We start from the raw sequence: 27,999 nt of genomic DNA, 5'->3' as shown, positions 1-27,999 counted from the left end.
GTTCAGAGACACTTGGTTACTTTCCTTGTAAGTACTGTGCACGTGTTTTGTTGATGGTGAGGGCAATAGGCCCTACCATTATTATAGAGAGGGAATCTGCTGTGTAGCTAGTGCCCAGCCGGGCTAGGACTTATGTTTATGTTTTGTTTATATTCATTTGGCACAATAAAGACTGGCGCCGACCAGTTTGTATGAGAACCCAAGACTTGTGTCCTGTTTCTACGGCTGCTGTGTGTGTAAGAGGGAGTCCATCTATTCCAGGAGAGGGACCCCTATAATCTAATGTCCTAGGCATTTTCTTAGAATGCCTATGCCTAGGCCTGGCTCTGCTCCCGTGGAACAACCTCACATCCCACATTTCTGCTTGCACTTCCAGAGAACCAGTGCTGGGACCGCACAGATGCAACCATAACTATTGAGCAATACACTGGTAAATCAACAAATGCTACATTGATACTACACTTTCACATATACATGCCACATTGATCTGAAAGGAAGGATAAAGACACTAAATGGATGGAGGAGTCATGCTATGTAGAGGTTTCTTTTTTTATGTCTGGCATGTATATAAAAGGTATAATTAAACATAGCTATCAAATATTTTTCTATTAGGCAATAATGGTTTAATAATAGTAAAAAGATACAAGTCCACAGAGAAAACTGTGGATCTTATTCTTATGTCAGTATAGAAAGAGCAATGACAGATATTTGTGGCTTGTTAGTGAATAAATTGTAGGTGACTGATGAGAATGAGGGGTAATATGTGAGGGTGCTTAAAGTAATGGTTAATGAACCCAGATGGAAGGTTTGACTGGAGCTTATAAAACAATAAGGAAACACAAATGTGCAGGTTGTGTTCAACTGTCTTACCTAGCTCACAGTTTTTTCCTCCGTAACCCAAAGCACACTCGCATGAATATCCATCCCATCGGTTTACACATGTTCCTCCATGCTGGCAGTTCTCTCCTTCACACTGGTTCTTTTTGGCTGGACAACCTGTAAAGTTGCAATAAAGATTATACTATTTTTTTTCCTGCCATCTTTTTAAACATTAAGAAATGCACACAAAGCTGTGACAAAATGGATCACCAGTGCATCTTAAATAAAACCAAATGTTCCTCTTGCTACAATATGTAAGCAGCAATCCACAGATAAGCAATGTAGCATTGGGGGGAATTTTGTGGTAATCTTTTAAATCCCCTTCAGTGCATAAAGGTAGGTGATACTGTAAGCACAGTTTTGTAAGGGTCAGACACTGTAGGGTTAAAAGCTAATCACAAGAGAAGGGAGGTCCAGAAGGCGGAGAGGTGAGAGGACATAAGTCATGGAGAACAAAAGACAAAGCTCAGGAATGCAGTTTCTCTTTTCAAGACATTTTTCCCACCCTCCCTCCCTCCTAACACATTTTTTTCCTTTTGGCAGTTGGACATCCGGGTAATGCAATTGCACACTATGCATAATCATGGTACACGTTATCAATGTGATGGGAGCATGATATGTCCTCTAGGCCTGTGTAGTCATTGGGCACACTTACTGAATTGGCCTGCCTAATGACAGTCAGAGGATACCTATGTCGGTGTATGACACCTGTGCTGGTATGTGCAGTGGTGCAGCAGGTAGTTTCATGGCCCCCAATGACAATGACAAATCGAGAAGGCTCCTCCCAAACTGACCGATGGTGGGACATAGCCCAAACTCGACTGTTGCCCCACTAACGGCCTAGGCCCAAATTCGGACCGTCGCCACTTTAGTGAGGGAGGAGTTTCTGACATTACGATCAGTAGGACTGGAAGAACTCAGTCTGTTGAGTTTGGTGGGTACATAGTTACCCACCAGAGGAAGGGGTGGGTAGGATTACCCACTCTGATGACCAAATTGGAATAGTAAATTTGCAATTGCTTTTCCTGGGTCACCAACTTTATGGGAGTGATAAATAAAATTTGGACCTTCTTCCCACCAGCTATGGTGTGTTGTGTTTTTTTTTGTTGTGGTTTTATTGTTTGTTATCTGAAATGCAGTATAAGAAATCGACAAAAGAGATGCCCTCATACTTAATTGGCTTATAAGCTTTAATCATAAATCCTCTTTACCACTCTGCATTTGTCCCATAGGAATAAAAAAATACACCCGATGAGGTGAGGGTCATAATGCCTATTAACAAATAGGATTTAGTTTCCTCTCTCATTGAAGAAAGTTAGATTCTCACCTGTAGTGGCATGGAGCTACAGGACTAAATGTAATAGGGTGCAGGTTTTTAGTGAAGGACAAACACCATCTCGCACATTAGGAAGGTGCGAGTTTGTCCCTAAACTCGCAAATCTAATGCTGTGTGAGCTTAAGGAACTCCGTTTGACTCACATGCAAGTTAAACTGTAGGTAAACTCGCACCTTGTAATGCACATTTCATTACAAGGTGCGAGTTACACAGAAGCATGCACAGATCAGTGTGATCCGTGCATGCTTCGGTTAAAAAAAACAAAAATCTATAAAAGTGGAAAAATATTTAAAAAAATGATGTGGGGTCCCCCGCTAAAGCGCAACCAGCACCGGGCCTTACCGAGAAAGTCCTGGTTGTGAAAATAAGGGTGATAAAAAGAAGTAGGGGTCCCCTGAATTTTCATAAACCAGCACCAGGCTCAGTGAGCCAGTCCTTGTTATGGAAATACAGGGGGAAATAATGAGTAGGGGTCCCTCATATTAGCCATATTCAGCACCAGACTCTTTCTAGCGGGGGTGTAATGCAACAGCCGTGGGACCCGCTTCACGGGGTCCCCTTTGGCCAAAGCATTAGCACTCCATGCTAGTCATTCCCCCTCTCCAGGGCAGCCCAGGTCTGTGCTGATAGCCCGGCGCTATCCTGGGCACCCCGAGCAGTGTGTGCTGGGTTGATAGTGTGAAAAAAAGAATAAATAATATTGTCCTTTACAGGAGAACTAGAGGTTCCAACAAGCTTCCCCCGTATGTTAGTACTTGGAGAACCACAAGTACTAGCATGCACGGCATTAAGGGCCCACTGGTACCTCTAATTAGTACAGATATGGTAAGAACTTACCCTTGTTATCTCTTTTTCTATGAAGTCCATAGGGTCCACAGGAAACCTTGGGGTATAGGTGATGATGAAGACATCCGGGCACCATGCAGTTAAATTTGTTCTCCCAGGATCCAACAGTTACGTAGCAAGCCAAAGGCCGGAGGAGGATAAAAAAAGAGAAGAAAGTCTGGAACACACTAGAATCACATTCTCACACCAAAGGAGACGGAAAACCAGTGACCAGAGTGAAGCCCATCTGAAGCACAGGTGTATCAGGGCGGGCGCCCTGTGGACCCTATGGACCTCGTAGAAAAAGAGATAACAATGGTAAGTTCTTACCATATCTCTACTTTTCTACTTCAGGGTCCATAGAAGGTCCACAGGAAATCTTGGGGATTCCCAAAGCAGTACTCTCAAGGACGGGGACACTCCTGTGCAGAAAGGAGAATCCACCGCCCAAAGGAAGCATCCTGAGTGGCAAAGGTATCAAAGGCATAATACATCAAAAAGGTCTGGATAGAAGACCACGTGGCCGCCTTACAAAGCTGTACAGCCGAGGCACCACGACTAGCTGCCCACGAAGGGCCTATAGACAGAGTAGAATGAGCAGTAACAGGGGGCGGGACTGGAAGGCCTTCATGAATGTAAGCCTCAGAGATAGTCATGTGAAGCCACCTAGCCAAAGTTTGTTTATTGGCTGGCCATCCTCTCTTGTTAAAACCATAAAGAACAAACAAGGAATCAGATTTCCGAAGAGAACAGGTACGATACACATAAATCCTGAGGACACGTACCACTTCCAATGAGGCCTCCCCTGCCGAGAGGTCTGAGGACTTAAAGGCTGGCACAATAATTTCTTAATTAATGTGGAGACGACCTTAGGAAGGAACCCAGTGTGAGTTCGAAGCACTGCCCTGTCCCTAAGAAAAACTAGAAATGGGGAACGACAAGAGAGAGCCCTTAAATCAGAAACTCTTCTGGTGGAAGCAATGGCCAGAAGAAAAACAGTCTTGGCAGTAAGCCATTTGAGATCCACTGAGCCCAGCGGTGCAAATGGAGGGCTCTGGAGAGCCTTAAGGACAACAGCCAAATCTCAAGGCGCTACAGGAGGGACAAAGGGAGGCTGGATACGAAGGACCCCGAGCAGAAAAGTGCGGATGTCAGGAAGAGAAGCAATCCTTCGCTGGAACCACACTGAAAGGGCCGAGATATGGACCTTCAGTGTAGCAAGGCGGAGACCAATGTCTAAACCCGCTTGCAGGAAAGCCAACACTCTGGGTATCCTAAACACCTGGGGGTCATAACTTTTTGGACGACACCATTCAAAATAGGTATGCCATACCCTGTGGTAAATTCTAGCAGAAGCAGGTGTACATGCTCTCTGCATGGTGTTAACCACAGTGCTGGAGAAAGCTTTGGACCTTAAGAGGGATTTCTCCAGAGCCACACCGTCAAAGACAGGCGACTCAAATCTGGGAAGAGCAGCCACGGAGTGTCGATGGAGAGACTCCGAACTTCTAAGTACCATGGACGTTGGGGCCACGCTGGAGCCACCAGCAGGACCATACCTCCCTCTTGTTTGAACTTCCGAATTACTCGAGGAGGGAGGGAGATTGGAAGAAACAAGTACACAAACTGGAAAAGTCCACTTTACTGACAGAGTGTCCACCAAGAGAGCACTGGCGTCTCTTGCCCTGGACCCGTACTGAAGCAGCTTGTGATTTAGTCGAAAGGCCATGAGGTCCACATCAGGAAGGCCCCACCTGTCCACTAGGAGTTGAAACACTTCTTGTTGAAGAGACCATTCCCTTGGATACACATCGTGATGGCTGAGGAAGTCCGTTTCCCAATTCAGCACTCCTGGAATGAACACCGCCAATATGGCTGGTAGATGGCCTTCCACCCATGTCAGAATGCGTTGCTAGTTTTGTCATTGCCGTCTGACTTCGAGTTCCTCCTTGACAGTTTAAATAAGCCACTATCGTGGCATTGTCTGACTGTACTTGCACAGGTTTTCCGTGAAACAACAGCCTGGCTTGCTGCAGAGCCCTGAAGACTGCCCGCAGTTCCAATATATTGATTGGAAGTGCAGATTCCTCTGTGGTCCACCTTCCCTGAAAGGAGTGTGGACTCGTCACTGCGCCCCAACCCCAAAGACTGGCATCCGTCGTCAGAAGGACCCAGTCCGAGATCCAAAAGGGATGCCCTATGGTGAGGTGAGCAGTCTGTAGCCACCAGGTTAACAACTAGCGTACCTCCAGAGAGAGCTGGAGTCTGTATATGATGGAGAAATCCGTCCCACTTGGAGAGAATCAAAAGCTGCAGAGGCCATGGATCCCAGTAACTGCATTGCTGAGTGGACTGACACTCTGCAATTCTGAAGGCATCTGCGTACACGCGTCAGCAAAGTGGAGATCTTTTCTGCTGTCAGAAAAATCCTTTGCTGTTGTGAATCCAACAGGGCTCCCAGATGGAGCATCCTTTGAGACGGAATCAGTGAGGACTTTTTCCAATTTATCAACCACCCATGTAACTGGAGCACAAATATCGTTAGCTGCAGGTGGTGGTGAAGTACCTCTGAGGACCCTGCTAGTAGCAAGTGGTAGTCCAGGTATGGTAACAGGTGGATCCCCTGCAGCCGCAGATGGTCTGCCATTACCGCCTCGACCTTTGTAAACACCCGAGGTGCAGTTGCAAGGATTGAGAATAGTACTGTAAGAACAGTTTGGCCTCTGGACTAGAAAAAGGCTGGAAAAATACCCTGTTCCTTTTTAGGAAATCGGGACCGATATAATGACTCCTGCCTGTAGCATGGATTGTACCACCTGTTGAATAGCCAAAGCCTTGTCCGTGTTTTTCGGAAGCCCTGTGCAAAAGAATTGATGGGGAGGCCTTCTGCGGAAGGAGAGGCTGTACCCCAGAGAGAACACTTCCTTCATCCAGGAATCCATGGTAGTTTGACACCAGCAATCGGCGAACTGAAGAAGTCGGCCTCCCACCCTGGGGTCCCACAGGAGGAGGCCGGTCCCGTCAAGCGTAGGGCTTGTCATCAAGTTTCTTAGGCCTTGCAGATTTCTTCGTGGTGGATGGCCTGTAAAAGGACTGAGGACCTGATTCGGACCCACTCACAAGTGCATTGCACTCGCAAGCGGGTCGATGGTGGCCCAGTGCGCACGCGCGAGCCCCAGAGCGAGCACAAAAAGCACTCGCTCCAGGACTTACTACAAAAGGGGCGGCTGTCAATGTTGATCGACAGCTCGTCCCATTTTGTAGGCGTGGCCGAGGGGTGGCTTCACAAACGGAGGCGTTCCCAAGCGAACGCCTGCCGTTTGTGGGCGGCCCCACTGACATCACCAGTGATGTCAGTGAGAGACCCTATCACAAGGGTCTCGTCGCAAGCCCAATGGTCGTGATGGTCTTGACCATGGCAACCATCATCCTGGCCGCTCACAATAGCTGTGGGTGGTCACCTACAGCTATGCGAGCGGCCAGGAGGCCACAACAAAAAAAAAACAGCACCTGTCCTGATTCTGAATCAGGCCCTGAGTTCTAGCCTTTCCTGGGGCCCGATAGGTCCGAACCCCCGAAGAAGCTGGAGCAGAAGGCAGACAAGCCGACTTAGCAGCTGCCAAGGTATTCACAATCTTGCCCAAATCAGGGCCAAACAAGATATTACTGTCATAAGGCAAACATTCCAAACCCTTCTTGGATTCTGCATCAGCTCTCCAAGAACGGAGCCACAGAGAACGGCGAGCCGCAATGGCCGCCGAGGATACCCTGGCATTTAGTAGGCCAATATCCAACGCTGCCTCATTTATACAAGTAGCCGAATCTCTGATATTTCCCACCAGATTCAGCTGTTCCCTGGTAGCATTAGAGGCTAAGGATGTTTCAAGGCTATTAGCCCAACATTCCATGGCCCGAGCCACCCAGCAAATGGCCATAGCTGGTCTGCACGCAGCCCCCGATAGGGAATAAATAGATTTAAGGCATACCTCTACCTTCCTATTTGTAACATCCTTCAGTGACGACACGGAAGGCATAGGAAGCGTTGCGCTTCTTAACAAGCGCGTGATATGGGAATCCACCACCGGCGGAGTCTCCCATTCGGAAAAATAATTCTCAGCAAAAGGGTAAACAGAGACTAGATGCTTCTGCGGTTGATATCGCTTTCCAGGCGTTTTCCAAGCTACCTCCAAGTGATTCACCAATTGGTCAGACAATGGGAATGTAGCCTCAATCACCTTTTCTTCCATGAAATATGCATGTCTAGATTTAGGCGCAGGAGGCTCATCCTCCTAAATGATCAGAGCTGCTTTTACAGATTGTATTAGCCCTGGAATATATATATTAGACTTGACCTCCGCCTCCAGAGGAGGTAGCTCAGAGTCAGACTCATCCAGAAGCAGTCCATCATCAGATGACACATCATCATCATCATCCCATACAGTAGATTGCGACGATAGCAAGACCATTTTAGCTGGTCTGCTGATAGGTTCGTACTGCTGGCATATCTCAGTCGTAACCTGCAATATAGCAGGAACTGTATTAACCCACTGAGGGGGCAACAGCTGTGAAGGTGTATTAGATTGCAGCAGGTTTTGTGCTGGCAAAAGGTGCTGTTGTTGAAAACTGAACTGTGGACACATAGGAGGGACTGCTAAACACCCTGCAATGGTTGTTAGTGCTTTTGCAAAGCACTCCCATGGCAGCTCCTGCTGAATGGCCGAAGCCTCAGAAGAACCTGGGGCAGTGTAACACCGGAATCATAACTCCCCAGAGACCATTTCCCCTGCCCCTAACACAGCTGTACATTTTTTACAGAGCAGTATAATAGGGGTTAAATTAGTTATATCACTCTCACTGCCACACGTAGTAAAGAGGATCACTTAATCAGAGACTGAATCTCAGCTGCAACTTGTGCCACACCCGCTCCACACCTGTGCTTATGGCCTTTTCAGAACAGCAGAAAAGGTACAGGGATAGCAACAAAAGAATGATAGTTTTTAGCACAGAAAACAGACAGATCTAGCATACATTCGCAAACAAATGGAGAAAACAATAATACCTGCACTTAATGGCACTTCCTTAAATCAACTACAGAGACTTAGGACCTTATTCAGAGTCGGTCGTTGCGGCCGCACGGTCGTACGCCACCGATGTTCGCTAAACTGCGCGTGCGCAAACTAGCTATTACGATCAGAAATTGCTCTCTCCTTCAACTTGGCCAGGTCGTTAGTTTGAGTGACAGGATGAGGCGTTTGTGGGTTATAACAGGGGAAGGTGCTTGTGAACGGGGGAGTGGAGATCCGAACGCAGGCGTGCCTGACTATGCAAACGGCGTTTTATGGGAGTGCATAATTAACTAAGTAGTGTCATGGCACATGTGACATGGGAGGTTTTTACACGGACTTGATCGTAGTGCTTAAGAGAGGGTATGGTCAACCCGTAAGGTCTACGAGCAGCTCCGATGGTTCCCGATGGTCTCGATTAATCCTTAGATGCCCGGAGATGACGTGTAAAGGGAACGAGAAGGGGGCGTATTTTTAGTCTTACGGCCGCATCCTCCCCTCGCTCGTCCAGCTAACGATCCCATCTTGACGACGCAACTTGCGAGCGCTTCATTTGCATATTCGGCCGCAACGACCAACTCTGAATGAGGTCCTTAGCATCAAGTAGGACAAAAAGTGCTACATACACTGACCACCAACCAGAGGAGAAGTATGTAGGGGGACTCATACTCCGCACTGCCTGTGGAGATCAGCAACACACAGCCAGGAGTATGACCATCGAAGAACTCATGGGGAGGCGGAGCCGGAAACAGGAAGATGTCACAGATCAAGCCAGACCCCCGGGTAAGGCATGTCCAGCAGCAGGGAGGAGCCGGCTGTTAGACAGGGAAGGCTGTCTCCCCTGGCCAGCATTTAAGCCCTGGGATGCTGGAGTGTTCCGAAAACTCCAGTCCCAAGTCCCAGGTGGCTTAGTGTGGACGCAGGACTCAGTGCATGGCCATACTTGCTGTTATCCCCAGGGTGTCCCCCAACCCTGGAGGATAAAGACTGCGTCTCGGCGCTCCACCGCAGTGCGTGTCGTTTACCTGCACCCCTTAACGTACAGCCGCAGTTTAGGAATCCTCCTGGGTCCCTGCTAGCCAAGACCCCTGAGGCCCGCCGAGAGGCACGGATCAGTACCGTCGTCTCAGCACCAACGGGGTGATGATGCAGCTGTGCGAACTTCCACTGGACTGTTCACGCTGACCATACTTAGAAAAACTTTCAATTTTCATAGCTATTAGTAACAGCCCCACTGCAATACAGTGACCCGACTCCGGCCAGGCACCAAATGAAACTGAGGAGCCTTCGGCCCGGGGGCGAGGTATAGAGGGAGGCCTTGTTGCATCCTGGGAGAAAAAATGTAATTGCATGTTGCCGGATGTCTTCGTCATCACCTATACCCCAAGGTTTCCTGCGGACCTTCCATGGACGCTGAAGTAGAAAGAAATATAAAAAAAAATAAAATCTAGTACACAGACACCAAAGGTTTTATTATTTACTACACATGCACTCACTCATACACTCACCTGCACTCAAACTCTTCGATCCATGTAGTTATCCTTGTTTTTCTTAAAATAAAAAAACGAAAAAAATGCAGACCACCGGAAATAATTACCGTCCTCTAAGGACCGTACTTCGCGAATGGCGGCTTAACACTTTAGTAACCTAGCGGTTCCCACCACTGAAGTCAATGGTGGGAACCACTCATTGGCTGAGAGAGGCTCCCCTCTCTCAACCAAAGAACATTAAGCCAATGCATATTTTATAGGAAATGCAGCAGCTGAGCAGTCATTCGCAAAATACGGTCCTTAGTGGATGGAATGTTCGGTGGTACGTATTTTTTAGGTTTTATTTTAGGACGACCAAGGGTGCCTACATAGACCAAGGAGGACCGGTACCAAGAGGTAGGGGAGTATGTTTTTTTTTTTTTTTTTACAGGTCCGGATCTGTTTTTTCTGAACAAGGGGACAGACCGGCGCTAGGGACAAGGTAAGTATGTAGTGCGAGTGTGAGTGAATAAGTGAGTGCATGTGTAATAAAATAAAACCTTCGGTGTCTGTGTCCTGTGGTTTTTTAAAATATTTATTTTTCAGGGGAACTAGGAGGTACCAGCAGGACCTTAATGCCCCACATGATGGTACTTATGGTTCTGCAAGTACCTGCATGCGGGGGACGTTTGTTGGGACCTTTAGTTCTCCTGTAAAGGACAACATTATTTATTCTTTTTTTCATACAATCAACCCTTCACCCACCGCCCATGGGTGTCGGACTATCAGCCCAGGCCTGGGGTGCCCTGGAGAGGGGGGAACCCCTTTTATTGGGTGGGTCCCCACCTCCCCAGGGATCCCAGCCTGGGCTGACTAGCGTGGGGTGATGACTCTTTGGCCGGGGATCCCCGTGAAGCGGGTCACACAGCTGTGGCATTACACCCACGCTAGAAAGTACGGTGCTGGTTGTGATTAATAATTGGGGACCCTTTCTCATTTTCTCCCACATATTTCCACAACCAGGATCAGCTCACTGAGCCTGTTGATGGTTGATGACATATGGGGAACACCTACGTCTTGTTTTCACCCGGATTTTCACAACCAGGACTGGTTCAGAAAAGCCAGGTGCTGGTTGTGCTTTTAGAGGTTGGACCCCAGGTTGTTTTTTATTTTACAGTTTTCTAAGTTTTTCACACAGAAGCATGCACAGATCTCACTGATATTCGCTAGACTGAAGCAAGTCTATTTTTTTGCGAGTTTTAAGTAATATTGTGAGAGTTAAAATGTATGCATTCCATGGTAAAACATCTGGATGCGAGTTTCGGCAGTGAGAGTTGCTGGAGTGTGAGAAACATGTGAATTTGCATTTTCTTGCACCTTACTTCATAGAGTGAGTTCTAAAAATGTGCGAATATAACGCTATACTCGCACATTTTCAAAACTTTGACCCTATTGCATGTTGCCCTTGGCATTAAAGAAAACTCTCAATGTCTGGAAGGGGTTGTTCTTGGCTCTTACAGGGGCATAGTTGGACTTGCTGGCCACCAGACTAGCACTGGCGTCCATTCGCCCCTCTTAGGTTCTACATTGGGGAACACTTTAATACTAGAAGGTTGATTTATATAGTACATTTATTAGTTTATTCATCCATTTTATTCTGCTCCAAGCTCTCCTTATCTTCTATGCATAGATGCTGGAACAGGGGGGGGGGGGGGGCAATGGGGCGGCTTGTCCACGCCCCAAGCATTTCAGAGGTGCCAGTGGCGCGGCAGCCGTGGATGGTCAGTGGCGGTGCAATAGCAGGGCTTTCTTATTCTACTCTTCCCTTCTATCACTTTCTTTGCTCTGCTGGACTCTTTATTCAGCAAACTATTTTTACATTATTTCTGCACCTCTCATTCTTTTATGTAACTTACCTTGAACAGTTCCATTGTTTGCAATATAATTTCCAAAGTCCATTGCCTTGTTATCTATAACCAGGTCTTTCATGCAGCCTACAAAGTATCTGTGCAACACCGGGAAATCCTCAGGCAGGTTTGGAATGCCTCCCAGTAAAAGTGGACCTGTTAGATCCAAGGACCTGTACCAGAAATGCTAATATTAAAGATTTAAAATGAAGAAGTGATTTACTAGTGCTGCGGAGCCTTCCATTCATTACATCACTAACAGTTGTAAAAACCATCATGCCACTCTATTCTTCTTGCTTATACTGCCTCTACTAGCTAAGCTTTTTAGTTTTTTTTTACAATCATAGCACATTCTTGTGAGTTTCTTCCATTTGAACAGATGGAAACATTTTATTTAGGTGAACACTTGTTAAGCAGTATGTTGATCATACAATTTTCCTAACTGTGTTTGCACTGTCAGAGTGCATCTATGGTGTGGATAAGGCCATCACAGACGGTGTAATGGTTAGCATTACTGCCTCACAGCGCTGAGGTCATGGGTTCGATTCACACCATGGCCCTACCTGTGTGGAGTTTGTATATTCTCCCTGTGCTTGCGTGGGTTTCCTCCGGGTACTCCGATCTCCTCCCACACTCCAAAAATATACTGGTAGGTTAATTGGCTCCCAACACAAATTAACCCATGTATGTGTGTGCGTATGTGATAGGTAATATAGATTGTAAACTCCAATGGGGCAGGGACTGATGTGAATGGGCAAATACTCTCTGTAAAGCGCTGTGGAATATGTGTGTGCTATATATAAATAACTGGTAATAAATAATAAATAAATAAATAAGGCTGATATAGAATATGGCACTGTTCAAGAAGGTTCTGGCTCGTGCCATGTCAAACAGCATATGTGTTCCCCCGTGTTCCACATTTCTCCTATCTCATTTACAATTAGCTTTAGTTCCTTATTTCTTTTTCCTATATTCTCCTTGCACCTTTCCTATACATCAGATTGCTCTTTACTATGTTATGTCATCTTATAGAATAGATCACTGCATATTATCTGATATTCTCCCTCCCAGGCTGCTAAATGATTTATCATGTGAATCACACTTACTTTTTCGTTCCAGACTGCATTCCCTGTGCAGCACAGGCGTAGTTTCCCAGGATATTTCCAAAACGCAAGGACATTTCAGTATTACAGTCATCAATGGTCACAACGGCTACCTTCTGATCCGAGGGTCCCTGCAGATCCCCAGACTTACCTACAATTGGCTGATCAAAACTACCGGAAGTGAAAAACAAATCCCCAGAGGTTCTGCAAATTCTGATACAATATTTCAAACACCAATCACCCAACCACATATACCCTGTTACTACTACATGATATCCAAATTTTAAGATTATTTTAAGATTACAATCTCACCTTGTTGTAATAATGGATATAAACAGTGTGCCACTGCCCATCACTCACTCCGCCAGGTAAATAGGGGGATACTGTTGTAGTAAATTCACCTAGATAGACAGAAAAAAAAGTGTTTAATTAATGGTCTGAGGATGATACAAGAAGCAAATTAAACCGTCAACACACTAGCAGAAAACACAGAACAGGACATGAGAAATAAGATGAAACTTGCAGGTGCCCTTGATTAAAAAACAGTTCAGTTTTAGAGAGAAGGTTGGACACTTCGCTGAATCTTAAAACTAAACAATGTTGATATATTTGTACTTTTTCTGGGATGTCAAATAAAAAACAGCAGGGAACTCTCAGGATTAGAGATCACATGAAGCTACAATAACTTGAAGTGTCAAAAGAGCTTCTCTATGTTTCCTTTGCAGGCTGTCCTCAAAGTGTCCTGAACCCTCTGGATTTCACCCAGCTATGTTCAGTACATACATATCCTGAATATACAGTAGTTATGTAATACCCCACTAAGCAGGTATTACGTCTGACACTGTACAGACAATTCCCAGCAGCCTCTGCAGCTGCTCAAGAGGTCAGAAGCTGTGTCACATGACCAGTGTCAGGTAGTATGGTTACTGACAGTTGGAGGCTAGTGGCAGTTGGTCAGGAGAGAGCTGAGCAGTGTGTGAGGTACCTGTGAGGGGAGAGGAGAAAAGATGGATTCTCTCACCAGCTGCAGATCGCTGTTTAAGCAATGGATGACTGGGGAGCTTTGGAGATGGACTGAATGGAGGGTCCAACGGATATAGAACATGTTCCACTCCCACTGCTGAGATCAGGTCTGTAGCTGAACATGTACATTGCACCATTTACAGTTGCCAACACTATAACTGGATAAGCAGCTGAAGCAAGTCAGGCTAAAGGCTAAGTGACCCTTCTGTGAGGGCCATCCCAAGGAGTGCTGCTATAAAGTTTCAGATCAAGCAACTGTTCACCTTGTGTGTCTGAGGTAAAAGAGTTATAGGAGCCCAGCAAGACCTGGTTCTCATATAACTTAACCTACATACCTGTTTAGGGGAAGAATTGCTTTATTTAAAGATATACAGCCATTTTCCAAAACTACAAAAGGAAGCAATTATTAGACCACTCCGTATAAAAACCTAATTTAGGCCCGTATTCAATTTGGAGCGAAAAGCCGTTTTTGCGTGTTTTTGGCAAAACTTTTTCGCGGGTGACGTCATTTTCGCCTGTTTTGGTTTTACCCCGTATTCACTTTGAAGTCAATGCAATGTATGTTTCTTTTTCTAGGAAAGGTCATTGAGAAAGTGGTGGCAATGCAACTGGAAACCCACCTGTCTACCCATGATATTTATGATCCATTCCAGTAAGGATTCAGGAGAAGACCTAGCACTGAAACAGCCCCGGTATGTGTGCTTAATGATCTTATCTTATCCTTCTGGATCTCTCAGCATCTCAGCAGAATTTGATACTGTGGACCACGGGATTCTAATTGAGCGCCTGAAAAATTTCTGTGGACTGGATGGCACAGTCTTTAGCTGGTTCAAATCATTTCTGACCAGCAGGTCACAGAGAGTTTCTTCTGGAGTAAACTCTTCATCACCAGTGCCACTTCCATGCGGTATCCCACAGGGTTCTATACTATATCCCATGCTTTTTGCAGTATATATGCTACCATTGGGTGAAATAATCAGACGTCATGGCCTGGTCTACCATTGCTATGCAGATGATACACAACTGTACCTGTCCTTTGCTCCAGGTACAAAGGACCCCATAACAACTCTAAATGGCTGCCTAGCTGAGCTTCAGGAGTGGATGAGTGCCAGTTGACTGCGACTGAACCCTGATATAACAGAGGTCCTTATGATAGGTCACAGGACAAGGCTACAGCATAGCCAACCAACAGGACTTACGCTTGGGGGTTCAGAATTACAAAACACTGAACATGTGCAGAATCTTGGTGTTGTCCTGGATAGTGGCTTGACACTTAAACATCAGGTATCGGGACTTCTGGTGGGCGACCCTCGTATGCATCCGCGTTTTAGAAGGGCTCCCGAATGCCTTGGTATTTTACCTAATTCATCGGTAATATACTGATGACCAGGATTCCTAATCGGTGCTGGCCGCTGTGGTGACCCTACAGGGAACTGGTTGCTGGTCAATTTCAGCTCTCTACTGCAGTTTCCCCGGAGTCCTGCTCCAACTACTAGGAGCCTTCTCGCATCTCGTGGCGTGCTTGATTGAGGTCCTTGACGGAGCTAGCAGTGACTAATCTGCTATCTTGATCCTGGCTGTAGGTTGAGTGAAGGTGCTGGAACCGGGTGTAGGTGCGGTGGTCTCCAGGTGGTGAGAGGCGCTGTTCCCCGCCATTTTTTATTACGGGAGAGGCCCTGAAGTCTTGGTGAGATTTGATTTCTTGACTGCCTGACATCTGCCACTGTGAAACCGGCTGTAACATTACACATATATATGTACCTACTCTTATACAGTATGTGATAGGGCTTTAGTAATAATCACTGTCCCAGGCATATTTTTCTTTTTTTTATTGACTGAGCTGCTGTGTGATAACTGCAGGACACAACACTGTATTCATGGGCTATTCTTTATGCCTGCTTATAGTTGAAAATTTACCCTAATTTGGTCTGGGACATGTTTTTGTATTTTCTATTTTTGATATACATTACATTACAGTGAACATATCTAAGTTATATCTGCTGTTTACAGTTATACTTGTGAAAGCTTAGATTGCTTTTATAATCTGAACTTTTTTCTATCTTTGATCTATTGCTACCACCTAATGGTAACTGTGTTGATTGTTCATACTATATACCAGGATGTAATTCCTTTCTGTATTTGAATATGCCATTCTCTTTGAGCTACAGCTACCTGACGCAATCTGTTATGTTTTAATGTAAATTGGGTTTCTATATATTGAAGTCACTCGAGTATCTGCATACTGAATGTGACTTTACAGGTTATGTATAAATATTATAATATGATTAGAAAATCTACTAAGGCGAATTCCTCTCAATCAAAAACAACGCAACCCATGTCTCCCTCATCTCCTTCTTCCCCGAACTCACCAATGTCCTCTCCAGACACTCCTCCTTTAGCCCCTATAGGGGATACACAATCATCGATTGTGTTAGCTGCTCCCTCAGCAACGGCGGCAGCTCAGGGATGTTGTTAGTTATTAAACCTATAATGGAGCAACAATTTAAAGAATTTCGTGATACTATTACTACTGTAGTTTCCCAATTGGATTCACATTCCAAATGCCTTGATGCGGTGGAACAACGCACAAGTAATGCGGAGGATACTTTAATATCCCTTCAGTCCTAATCCTAATCTCACGGTGATACTATTAGATCTCTAATTGACAAAATTGACGATCTTGAAAATAGGAATCGCCGTAATAATCTTAGATTTATAGGGATTCCTGAATCTGTTAAAGGGCAGCATTTATTAGACTATTTGCAACATTCTTTAACTGTGGCCCTTAGTATCACATCATTAATAACCCCTATGATAATTGAACGAGTGCATAGATTGGGACCTGAAAGATTGGCTACTGGTTCACGCCCACGTCCTGTAAATACCTAATATTTAAATTACAGGGACAAAGAGTTGATTCTCAGATCCCATCGTCGCCAAAACTCTTTGACCGTAGATGGATACTCCCTCCTGATCTTTCAGGATTTCTCAGCTAATGTATCCCAAAGACGTAAAGAATTTTCACCTACTTGTAAATTGCTACATGATAACCATATTCAATTTGCTTTGCTGTTTCCTGCAAAATTGAAAATCACAAATGATGGCACTACTCATATTTGATGACCCAAAACAAGCCCACGATTATGTATGCTCAATGTCTACTTTCACTGCTTCCGCCTCTGGGCATGCTACTTGAGTCATTATAATGTCTAAGCTATACTATGATATAGAGGGACTATATTGTCTGTTTTTCTAAATTTCTACTGTTTGTTGATGTGTCAGGATAGAAGATGGCCACATTTTTGGGCTCTATTCTCTCCTGATTTTGTATTTTATATATCACTGTTGTTTTTGTAATTTTTGAAGTATGTTATTTAATACATATGTCTTTTTCATTGTTTTTGGTGGAAACTGTTGGAAAAATACGTTTATTGGAGCGTATGGATGCAAGTTCTATATTTACTAGAATTTTATGTTTATTCAGTCCTATCCTTTTTTCTACACTTTATGTGATCTCTGGACTTGGTCGGTGAGGTTCTTTTGATTTATCTTTTCTTTTTTTAGATTACTGCCCTTCTCACTGGCTGGGATGGGAGCAACCCATCTTCGACGCCTAGAATCCGATGTTGCCTTTTTACAGGAGACTTACTGGGTGGATTCTGAGAAAGGAACTTTACGTGGGACATGGATTGGGGACTGTGTGTCTTCTTCCTATACTTCAAAAAAGCGAGGAGTTGCTATTTTATTTAATAAATATTTAGATTACTCTATATTGGGTTCAGAAGGGGACCCTGAAGGTCAATATTTGCTTTTAGATGTCAGGATTCGGGGGGGATTCTTATACCTTACTTAATATATATTCCCCCAATTCCCCTAATCTGGATTTTTTTTCATAACATATCTAATTTGCTTTTGGGGAGACCTATTCCAAACCTGCTGGTGGGGGGGTGACTTTAATAGTGTGGCAAATGAGATGCTGGATAGATCGGGCTTTTTTCCTCGCCTCATATCCCGTTGTAAACTGGTGGGTTTGGATTATTAACTTTGATTCATGGTCTATGTGATGTTTGAAGACTATTTAATCCTCCGGATAAAACTTACTTTTTCGTTTTCATTTTCGAGTACATAGATCCTTTTCTAGGATCGATTATTTAATGGTGGCGGGTCATTTGGCCCCCTCGACATTGTCTCCTGACGTCCATAGTATCATGATATCGGACCATGCCCCTGTTTCTTTGAATATCAAAACTAGATCCCCAGGGTGATCTTTTCGAATTTGGAGATATCCGTTTTTTTTGGGACAATCAGATGATTTCAAACTATTTCTTACAACTAAATGGATTGAATTTGTAGACGACAACCTAGAACATTGGGAGGACTCACTTTTATTCTGGGAAACCTCTAAAGCAGTGATGAGAAGTCATATAACGTCCTATATGGCTGGGAAGAAATGGGAATATCGTACAAAATATGATAGGCAATGGGTGAGGCATATGAGGGTTATGTGGCTGATCCATCAGATGTTAACTTTACACTCTATAATCATCACCGCCAATTATTAGAAAGCTTCTTGTTGTCTAGCGCACGGACCCAGCAGGATTATACTAAGAACACATTTTATAGATGGGGAAATAGATCAGGCCTTCTTCTGGCAAACATGGCTAAATTGCAATGCCCCAAACACTCTATAAAGAAGATATGTGACCCCCATACTCAAACTAGAGTTTTTGATACCCCTAGATAGTGTCTATATTCCAGCATTATTATGAACATTTATATAGTGCTATTCCTGAAATCCCTGAACTACATGATAATTTGCTGGATGAAGCGCGGCTGCCTAAGCTCTCTTCTTCTCAAAGAGAGGAATTGATCGGGATATAACTGAAGAGGAGGTTTCTGCAGTTATCACCCGTCTATTGGTGCATACACACATAACAATTTTTAAAACGATTTGTCATTAACGACGTCGTTATCAAAAAATCATTCAGTTTCTGAGTTATGACGATGAACGATAATCGTTCAAGCGCGCTCCCGTTTGTAGTTTGTAGTTGTCGTTCATTGTCCATTTCAGACTGTCCAACATAACGATTTTCATTAAGGGAAGGAACATTTTTCGTTCATTACACTTCAAAAAATTGTTCACTTTTTCAAGGGAAAATCTGACAGATAATCAATCGTTGGTTACAAAATTGTTACGTGTGTATGCACCTAAAAAATAACAAAACGCCTGGCCTTGATGGGTTCTCAGGGGAATATTATAAGATGTTATGCCCACAAATAATACCATTCTTGACCCAACTATTCCAGAATATATTATCTGGTCATATTTAATACCCGAACTTTAGTAAAGCATACACCATTGTTTTACCTAAACCTTCCTATGATCCAGAATTGGTTTCTTCTTATAGACCAATGACACTACTTAACCAAGATTTTAAAATTCTGACAAAAATAATGGCAAACCATCTTCAGCTTCTTTTACCTCAAATTCTCACTAACCATCAACCTAGATTTACCAGAGGTAGATTTTCTGTTAAAGGAATTAGAAGAGCTTTGGCAGCAATTGTATCACACTCAGATGTGCGATTCTCTCCCGTCCATGCTTTTGAGCTTGGACACGGAGAAAGCATTCAACTGTTTCTTGGACACACCTGTTTAAAATATTTGAAAGAAGGGAATTTGGACTTCCATGTTAAAACTTTGTAAAATTTTTATATGATTCTCCAACCACCAATCTTATTGTTAATGACATATGTAGCTTTCCGGTAACTATGACCAGGGGTACCAGACAGGGCTGCCCAATGTCGCCCCTACTTTTTAATATAGCCTTAGATCCGCTACTACGGTTACTGCAATCTTGGACTGAGTTCCAAGGAATTAAAGTGGGTAACTGGGAGCTGAAGCTTCAAGCATTTGCGGATGACCTACTTTTATATATTTCGAACTCAGAAATTACTCTGCCTAACATTTTGTATAAGATGACACTCTATGCTAAAATATCGGGCTTTAAAATTAACCCTGATAAATCAGAAGCTTTATATTTGGGCCGCAAGAGGAAACCGGTTTGGGGGGACTCTTACCATATTATTTGAGCTAATAGATCCCTTAGATACTTGGGAATTGAGCTACCAAAATATATTGGAGACATATGATTTTAATATGAGACATTTAATTTATAAAGTGCTAGGGGAATTGTCTAGATGGAAACATCTTTTACTATCTTTCCTTGGTAGAACTCGTCTGCTGAAGATGCTGATTTCTTTCCTTTACAAATGTTACCTATTTTGCTGACTGCGACGGATGAGAAGCTTATATATAAAAATTTCAGGACGTTTATATGGAAGTCCAATCGTCCTCGTATTGGCCTATTTAAACTTCAACAGGCCCGAGACCATGGGGGAGTGAATTTGCCTAACCTTAAACTTTATAGCCATGCTGGGATTTGGAGCTATATCAGTGATTGGCTACATAAAACAGATCTTTATACTGATTCGGTTTTGGATAAATCCTTTCTTCCCCAATGTCATCTATTAGCGTTTTTGCACTCTCACAAAGAGGAATTGTAGAAAAGGTTGTTCGCAATCTGCTTTTAATTTCGGCCTGGTGGGTATGGGATTTTACATGAAAACAAAGAAACCTCAATAGCCATTATTCTTTATTTCTCCCATTAGTGCTCAATCCCGAATTTCAAAATGGCGCTGCCTTGCTGCCCTTTAGTTCTTGGGAAAGAGAGGGGATTCTTTGGGTTTGTGCATTGGTTGACATGGCTGACATTGAGACTTGTGAGCCATTGCGCGGGTGAATGACGTTTCCACTAAATATAGCCTACCTCAATCTCACCTCTGGGCGATCCGTCAAGCTCTACATAATATATCTAGAGAAAATTATCTTATATAGTAGGATAACAGAAAGACACTCCTTTGTGGGGACACTCTTGATAAATATTTCTCAAATTAAATTAAAACATAGCTTTTAATGTTATTATGCACTTAAAAAGACCAACAACAGACAAAAGACGAAAGACACAGACCACAACATATACATTATAAAATACTCAGCGCCACAGTATTGTGTACCATATATAACTGTAGCATAGTAAAATTAAAAATAATGATAAAGGATATCCGCGCTGCGGTTTAGATAAACCAGAATATAACCGCAGTATATGCAGAAATATAATCACCCTTCTATATCTGGGTATATCTCATACCCTGTTGTTAGCAGTAAAAGGGAGAGGCGAAATATTGGATATGCTTGTGATAATAAATGATAGTATATAACAATCTTAGTAGTCTATATGTACAAGCTATATCCGGTAACCGGCGTCAGATATCATAACCCTTGATTACATTTACAAAACCCTTTTGCAGATAGTAGTTAGCATCATTTATTTAATAGCTATAATTGTATGGTTTGTAGTATTAATACCTGGGTGTAAGTTACTAAGCTTAATGTACCAAACAGATTACAATCAGCACTAGTTTCCTCACTTGTTGATACTCTGTAATTCTATTATTATTGTAACATTAACCCCAGCTTATTGTAGCTCCAGACCTTGCATATACAATTCTTCCCGCAATGCACACATGGGGTAATTGAAAGGTATATATACAGATGTATAGCTGAAGGAAAAGAGAACCCCTCAAGTGACAGAGAATTATATTCATATATTAGCCAGACCAATTCTGGCTCGTCCAACAATGAGACAGGAGACACAGGTGTCGCAGACTGTTCAACAACAAGGGGAAATGTGTATAGTGTCTGTGCGGAGTGACCGCAATATACACAGAAGGAGTAAACTAATAAATCACAAGGGGAAGCGTGTGTAATGTCTGTTCAGTGTAACCGCAATATGCTCCAGAGTTGTGTCAAAACCGGGAGGTCAGCTGGGAACAGCTGATACTCACATGTCCTTAGCAGTATCACCGTGAGGTATAGCAGGCCTATACAGACGCTGGCCGGGAGATCAGCTAGGCATAGCTGATACTCACGTGTCCTGTTACGCGCATTTCTCCTTGCAGGGTTTGTCCAACAGGGGGCCAAGTGTAAGAGCTATCTGATTGCAGCTCCTTTATAGGCTGCATGTTATGGTAACCTCCACCCCTCACTTACGATCGTGAGGTGGGAGGAGTAAGAGGAAGGGTTGTCAAGGGGACAGTTCCTGTTTACCCCGTGCATCATCGGGAATCCCCTATTGCCATGGGGAAGAATTCTCCTGTCATACTTAATCACATGTAAAGTCACAGGCACATCTTTAGAACGCAGAGTGGTAGTTTAAATGTAGAGTTATTACACATCTACATATAACATCATGATCATAATACGATTCTATTATTCTCTGTATTAAATATAAAAAATATATATAAAAATATATATAAATAAATCTGATCCTATAATGGACATATAAACAGAGGATATAAATAGAGGAAAAATGAATTTTAACCCTCTAATGGGCTCATTATATTTGGGTACGATATAATAGTATTAATTCATGGTCATTCAAAACGACAAAACTGTAAGCCTACATATTTTTACATGATCTGGTATCACATAGTACTGATATATATGTTTCAGAGGAGATATATATAAACGAGTTGCTGCCCTATAACCACAAAAACCTTTTTTGGTCCGTGTGTATCATTACAGTGAACGGACCTTACTCGGGTATGTGTTGTACAGGTCACAAATTAGAAGAAAGGTAAAGTCACTTCTGCTGTTAGTATATAATGTTAGCCGACCCATTCCCTGATACTTCTGCATTGCAGGGAGTACTGTCGGACCGAATGAGAGAGTGATGAATAACTAGAGAGTTTGAAAAATAGAGAAATACATATACATGTGGGTAAGCGCAAATCTTAATTCTTATTTTTTATTTTCTAATGGATGAAGTAAAATGGCATTATAGTTAAAAGACATTACTGAATAATAAATGATCCCACATGACTTATTCAAAATCCGGAGAGTATAGATGATAGTGGTTAAAGATAGAAACGAGTAGAAATCCTATAGCCACAGAGACCTTTCAGTCTGTGTGTGCAATCACATTGAACAGACCTAACTCAGGTATGTGTTGTATAGGACATCAAAAAGAAGGAAGATAAAGTCACTTCTGCTTTTCGTGTTTTGTTAACCGACTAATCCCTGATGAAATATCACCTACTGCACCGGGTATTCCTGGGTGGTCTCCCATCCAAGTACTGACCAGGCCCAACACTGCATAGCTTCCAAAATCAAACAAGATTGGGCATGTCCGGGGTGGTATAGCTGTAGATGTGAAACATTGAAAGGTATACAGTCGGACCGAATGAGAGAGTGATTATTTGTAAATTATATCAGATCTCGGGATATAAATACCCTTTAGGCCAAGGACCTGCCTAACAATTGTAATAAATTTCAGACCCAGTACAATAGAATTGGATAGTAGTTCCTTCAAATATAATTATTCATTTTAGTTCATATGAAGTCGTTCTAATAGAAGGATATCCTTGGAAAAATCAATTTTAAAATTGTATAGAACAGAAGGGAGAAGGATAATAGAATTAAATAGTAGTTCCTTCAAATCTGATTATTCCTTTTAGTCCATATGAAGCAGTTCTAATAGAAGGACATCTTTGGAATAATCAATTTTAAAATTGTATAGAGCAGAAGGGAGAAGAGTAAACACTTATACTTTCATAGTTCCATATAGACCTGATACACCTATCCATGATTGAATAAATGTTTTGAAAAATTATATTGTACCATTGGAGCAGATAATAGGCTCACAAACACTCCTAGGATATACACCTGTCAGTAAGAATGTGTGACCAATATCGGGATTTATTGTCCCTACATATATAATTGACATGTGAATAAAACAAATATTCAAATTAAACATATGTTAGATAGTGTGAAATGTGATAATAAAAGTGAAAATATACCCTGTTATCTAATGGACATAAGTAGGCCTCTGATATGAATAAAGAATATACATAAGACAATACAGAGGGATTATTATGTGTTATTTATTGATAACCATTCCTATCAAAAAGTGACAAATATTAAGTGAAGAACATAAGAAAAAGAAAATGTGATGCAATCAGACCCACATAAGAGTCATAGAAGATAAAATATAAAGGTCAATGTGTAGTGAATAAAAATGTGAGAGTAAGGAAATTAAGTGAAATTAACTAAAGTCAAGTATATCCTGTAATGATTAAATCTTCTCTCATGATGGTAAAAAAATTCCATAATTGATTTGTTCATTCAAACCTCTGGGTGCTACGCTCCCTAACCTAAAAATCCATTGACATTCTTTTTTCAAAAGTTCTCTTGTAATATCTCCCCCTCTAATGCCCAGTCTTATTCTCTCCAGGCCAAGGAATCTCATGGCCTTACTTCTCTCTGGATGTTCGGTATAGAAGTGTCTTGCGACCGATGTGATCTGTTTCATCTTAGCAATGTCAGAACTGGCATTCCTTACTTTGCCTACGTGTTCTAGTATCCTAGTTTTCAGTGGTCTTTTGGTCATGCCCACGTATCTCATGTTACAAGTACATGAGATGCAGTATATCAAGCCCGATGTGTTACAGTTGATATACTCATCCAGTGGAATTAACATTCCATCCCTGTCCTGGATGTGATCAACTTTTTGTAATATAATTACAGGCTTTACATGAGCCACATGGATAGGTTCCCTTTATTTTAGATTTACATGTTTGAGTGTTAGAGAAGTGGCTTTTAACTAAATTATCCCGTAGGTTAGGTGAACGCCTCCAACTCATAGATACCTTCTCTTTAAGTTTTGTTGCAAGATCCAGGTGTGATAATAATGTAGGCCAATGTCTGTTGATAGATTCCTGTATCTCTCTCCACTCTTGACAATAATTGCCCACAAACCTGCCCAAAAAGGTTAACCTGGATCTGGTAATCTATAAAGATCATAACAACATGCTTACCACAGAATTACACCGAAAACAGATGGCAACCAATAGCCTCTTACACAGATCCAGTGCTCATTTCCCACCTACAGTCAATAATATTCCTAGAGGTGAATTCCTAAGATTGAGACGAAATTGTTCGGAGGACAAAATCTACAAGGAGAAAAGTGTTGAACTGGCCATGCGACTCAAGGAAAGAGGCTACAGTAATAGACTCATTAATAAAGCCCAGACCTTTCTACATAATACTAAGAGGGAATCCTTGATTTTTCAAATGAGAAGTGTTAAACCGGCGAGTTCTGATATAAGGTTTGTGGGCAATTATTGTCAAGAGTGGAGAGAGATACAGGAATCTATCAACAGACATTGGCCTATATTATTATCAGACCTGGATCTTGCAACAAAACTTAAAGAGAAGGTATCTATGAGCTGGAAGCGCTCACCTAACCTACGGGATCATTTAGTTAAAAGCCACTTCTCTAACCCTCAAACATGTAAATCTAAAATAAAGGGAACCTATCCATGTGGCTCATGTAAAGCCTGTAAATTATATTACAAAAGTTGATCACATCCAGAACAGGGATGGCATGTTAATTCCACTGGATGAGTATATCAACTGTAACACCTCAGGCTTGATATACTGCATCTCATGTACTTGTAACATGAGATACGTGGGCATGACCAAAAGACCACTGAAAACTAGGATACTAGAACACGTAGGCAATGTAAGGAATGCCAGTTCTGACATTGCTAAGATGAAACAGATCGGTCGCAAGACACTTCTATACCGAACATCCAGAGAGAAGTAAGGCCATGAGATTCTTTGGCCTGGAGGGAATAAGACTGGGCATTAGAGGGGGAGATATTACAAGAGAACTTTTGAAAAAAGAATGTCAATGCATTTTTAGGTTAGGGAGCGTAACACCCAGAGGTTTGAATGAACAAATCAATTATGGAATTTTTTTACCATCATGAGAGAAGATTTAGGCCCTCATTCAGAGCCGTACGCTCTGAGCAGAGCGCACGCTCTGAATGAGGGCCGGGCTCCATTTTCATGGAGCGTCCTCCTGGACGCTCGTATAGCTGTGGGTCACCACCCACAGGCTATACGAGCGTGCTTTGTGATGGCCGCGATGGTCGAGACCATCGCGACCATCGAAATTGCGAGCCGGAGCCTGCGGTTGAGGTTTTCAACCGCAAGCTCCGGAGTGATTTTGGCTCTATCAGAGCCAAAATCACTCCCACTGACATCACTAGTGATGTCAGTGGGCCGGCTTCTGACGGGAGGCGTTCCCGTGGGAACGCCCCCGTCAGGGAGGCACGCCCCCGGCACGCCCACCAAAGGGGGCGTGCTGTCAATCAACATTGACAGCACGCCCCCTTTGATCGGACACAACGAGCGAAGGACTTTCCTTCGCTCATCGCGTCTGCCGCATGCGCACGACGGAGCTCCCTCCGTCGTGCGCATGCTCAGTGCATAACATCGACCCACTTGCGAGCGGACAGCCGCTCGCGAGTGGGTCTGAATCAGGCCCTTAATCATTACAGGATATACTTGACTTTAGTTAATTTCACTTAATTTCCTTACTCTCACATTTTTATTCACTACACATTGACCTTTATATTTTATCTTCTATGACTCTTATGTGGGTCTGATTGCATCACATTTTCTTTTTCTTATGTTCTTCACTTAATATTTGTCACTTTTTGATAGGAATGGTTATCAATAAATAACACATAATAATCCCTCTGTATTGTCTTATGTATATTCTTTATTCATATCAGAGGCCTACTTATGTCCATTAGATAACAGGGTATATTTTCACTTTTATTATCACATTTCACACTAACATATGTTTAATTTGAATATTTGTTTTATTCACGTCAATTATATATGTAGGGACAATAAATCCCGATATTGGTCACACATTCCTACTGACAGGTGTATATCCTAGGAGTGTTTGTGAGCCTATTATCTGCTCCAATGATACAATATCATTTTTCAAAACATTTATTCAATCATGGATAGGTGTATCAGGTCTATATGGAACTATGAAAGTATAAGTGTTTATTCTTCTCCCTTCTGCTCTATACAATTTTAAAATTGATTATTCCAAAGATGTCCTTCTATTAGAACTGCTTCATATGGACTAAAAGGAATAATCAGATTTGAAGGAACTACTATTTAATTCTATTATCCTTCTCCCTTCTGTTCTATACAATTTTAAAATTGATTTTTTCCAAGGACATCCTTCTATTAGAACGACTTCATATGGACTAAAATGAATAATTATATTTGAAGGAACTACTATCCAATTCTATTGTACTGGGTCTGAAATGTATTATAATTGTTAGGCAGGTCCTTGGCCTAAAGGGTATTTATATCCCGAGATCTGATATAATTTACAAATAATCACTCTCTCATTCGGTCCGACTGTATACCTTTCAATGTTTCACATCTACAGCTATACCACCCCGGACATGCCCAATCTCGTTTGATTTTGGAAGCTATGCAGTGTTGGGCCTGGTCAGTACTTGGATGGGAGACCACCTAGGAATACCAGGTGCAGTAGGTGATATTTCATCAGGGATTAGTCGGTTAACAAAACACGAAAAGCAGAAGTGACTTTATCTTCCTTCTTTTTGATGTCCTATTCAACACATACCTGAGTTAGGTCTGTTCAATGTGATTGCACACACAGACTGAAAGGGCTCTGTGGCTATAGGTTTTCTACTCGTTTCTGTCTTTAACCACTATCATCTATACTCTCCGGATTTTGAATAAGTCATGTGGGATCATTTATTATTCAGTAATGTCTTAACTATAATGCCATTTTACTTCATCCATTAAAAAATAAAAAATAAGAATTTAGATTTGCGCTTACCCACATGTATATGTATTTCTCTATTTTCTCACACTCTGTAGTTATTCATCACTCTCTCATTCGGTCCGACAGTACTCCCTGCAATGCAGAAGTATCAGGGAATGGGTCGGCTAACATTATATACTAACAGCAGAAGTGACTTTACCTTTCTTCTAATTTGTGACCTGTACAACACATACCCGAGTAAGGTCCGTTCACTGTAATGATACACACGGACCAAAAAAGGTTTTTGTGGTTATAGGGCAGCAACTCGTTTACATATATCTCCTCTGAAACATATATATCAGTACTACGTGATACCAGATCATGTAAAAATATGTAGGCTTACAGTTTTGTCGTTTTGAATGACCATGAATTAATACTATTATATCGTAGCCAAATATAATGTGCCCATCAGAGGGTTAAAATTAATTTTATTTTTCCTCTATTTATATCCTCTGTTTATATGTCCATTATAGGATCAGATTTATTTATATATATTTTTATACTTTTCTTTTTTATATTTAATACAGAGAATAATAGAATCGTATTATGATCATGATGTTATATGTAGATGTGTAATAACTCTACATTTAAACTACCACTCTGCG

At 42.4% G+C, this 27,999-nt stretch overlaps 1 protein-coding gene and 1 pseudogene across 7 annotated transcripts in view; one reads left to right on the top strand and one right to left on the bottom strand.

Annotated features, from left to right (window-relative positions):
* LOC148436343 (cadherin EGF LAG seven-pass G-type receptor 2-like) overlaps positions 1-27,999 on the bottom strand; it is a 383,494-nt gene that overhangs the window by 271,968 nt on the left and 83,527 nt on the right. For all 7 annotated transcript variants that reach the window (XM_088465025.1, XM_088465024.1, XM_088465023.1 and 4 more), the window contains exons 6-9: positions 12,895-12,983; positions 12,586-12,743; positions 11,489-11,652; positions 871-996 (exon numbers count right to left, since the gene is read on the bottom strand). In XM_088465025.1, the coding sequence (XP_088321151.1) occupies positions 871-996; positions 11,489-11,652; positions 12,586-12,743; positions 12,895-12,983 (537 nt within the window). The remainder of the gene's footprint in view (positions 1-870; positions 997-11,488; positions 11,653-12,585; positions 12,744-12,894; positions 12,984-27,999) is intronic.
* On the top strand, positions 26,982-27,100 carry LOC148436344 (5S ribosomal RNA; annotated as a pseudogene).

Source organism: Taudactylus pleione, unplaced genomic scaffold, assembly GCF_031769625.1.
Source record: "Taudactylus pleione unplaced genomic scaffold, aTauple2 ptg001800l, whole genome shotgun sequence".
Lineage (NCBI taxonomy): Eukaryota > Metazoa > Chordata > Amphibia > Anura > Myobatrachidae > Taudactylus > Taudactylus pleione.
Note: the sequence above shows the minus strand (reverse complement) of the source record. Positions and strands in the feature narration are given on the sequence as shown.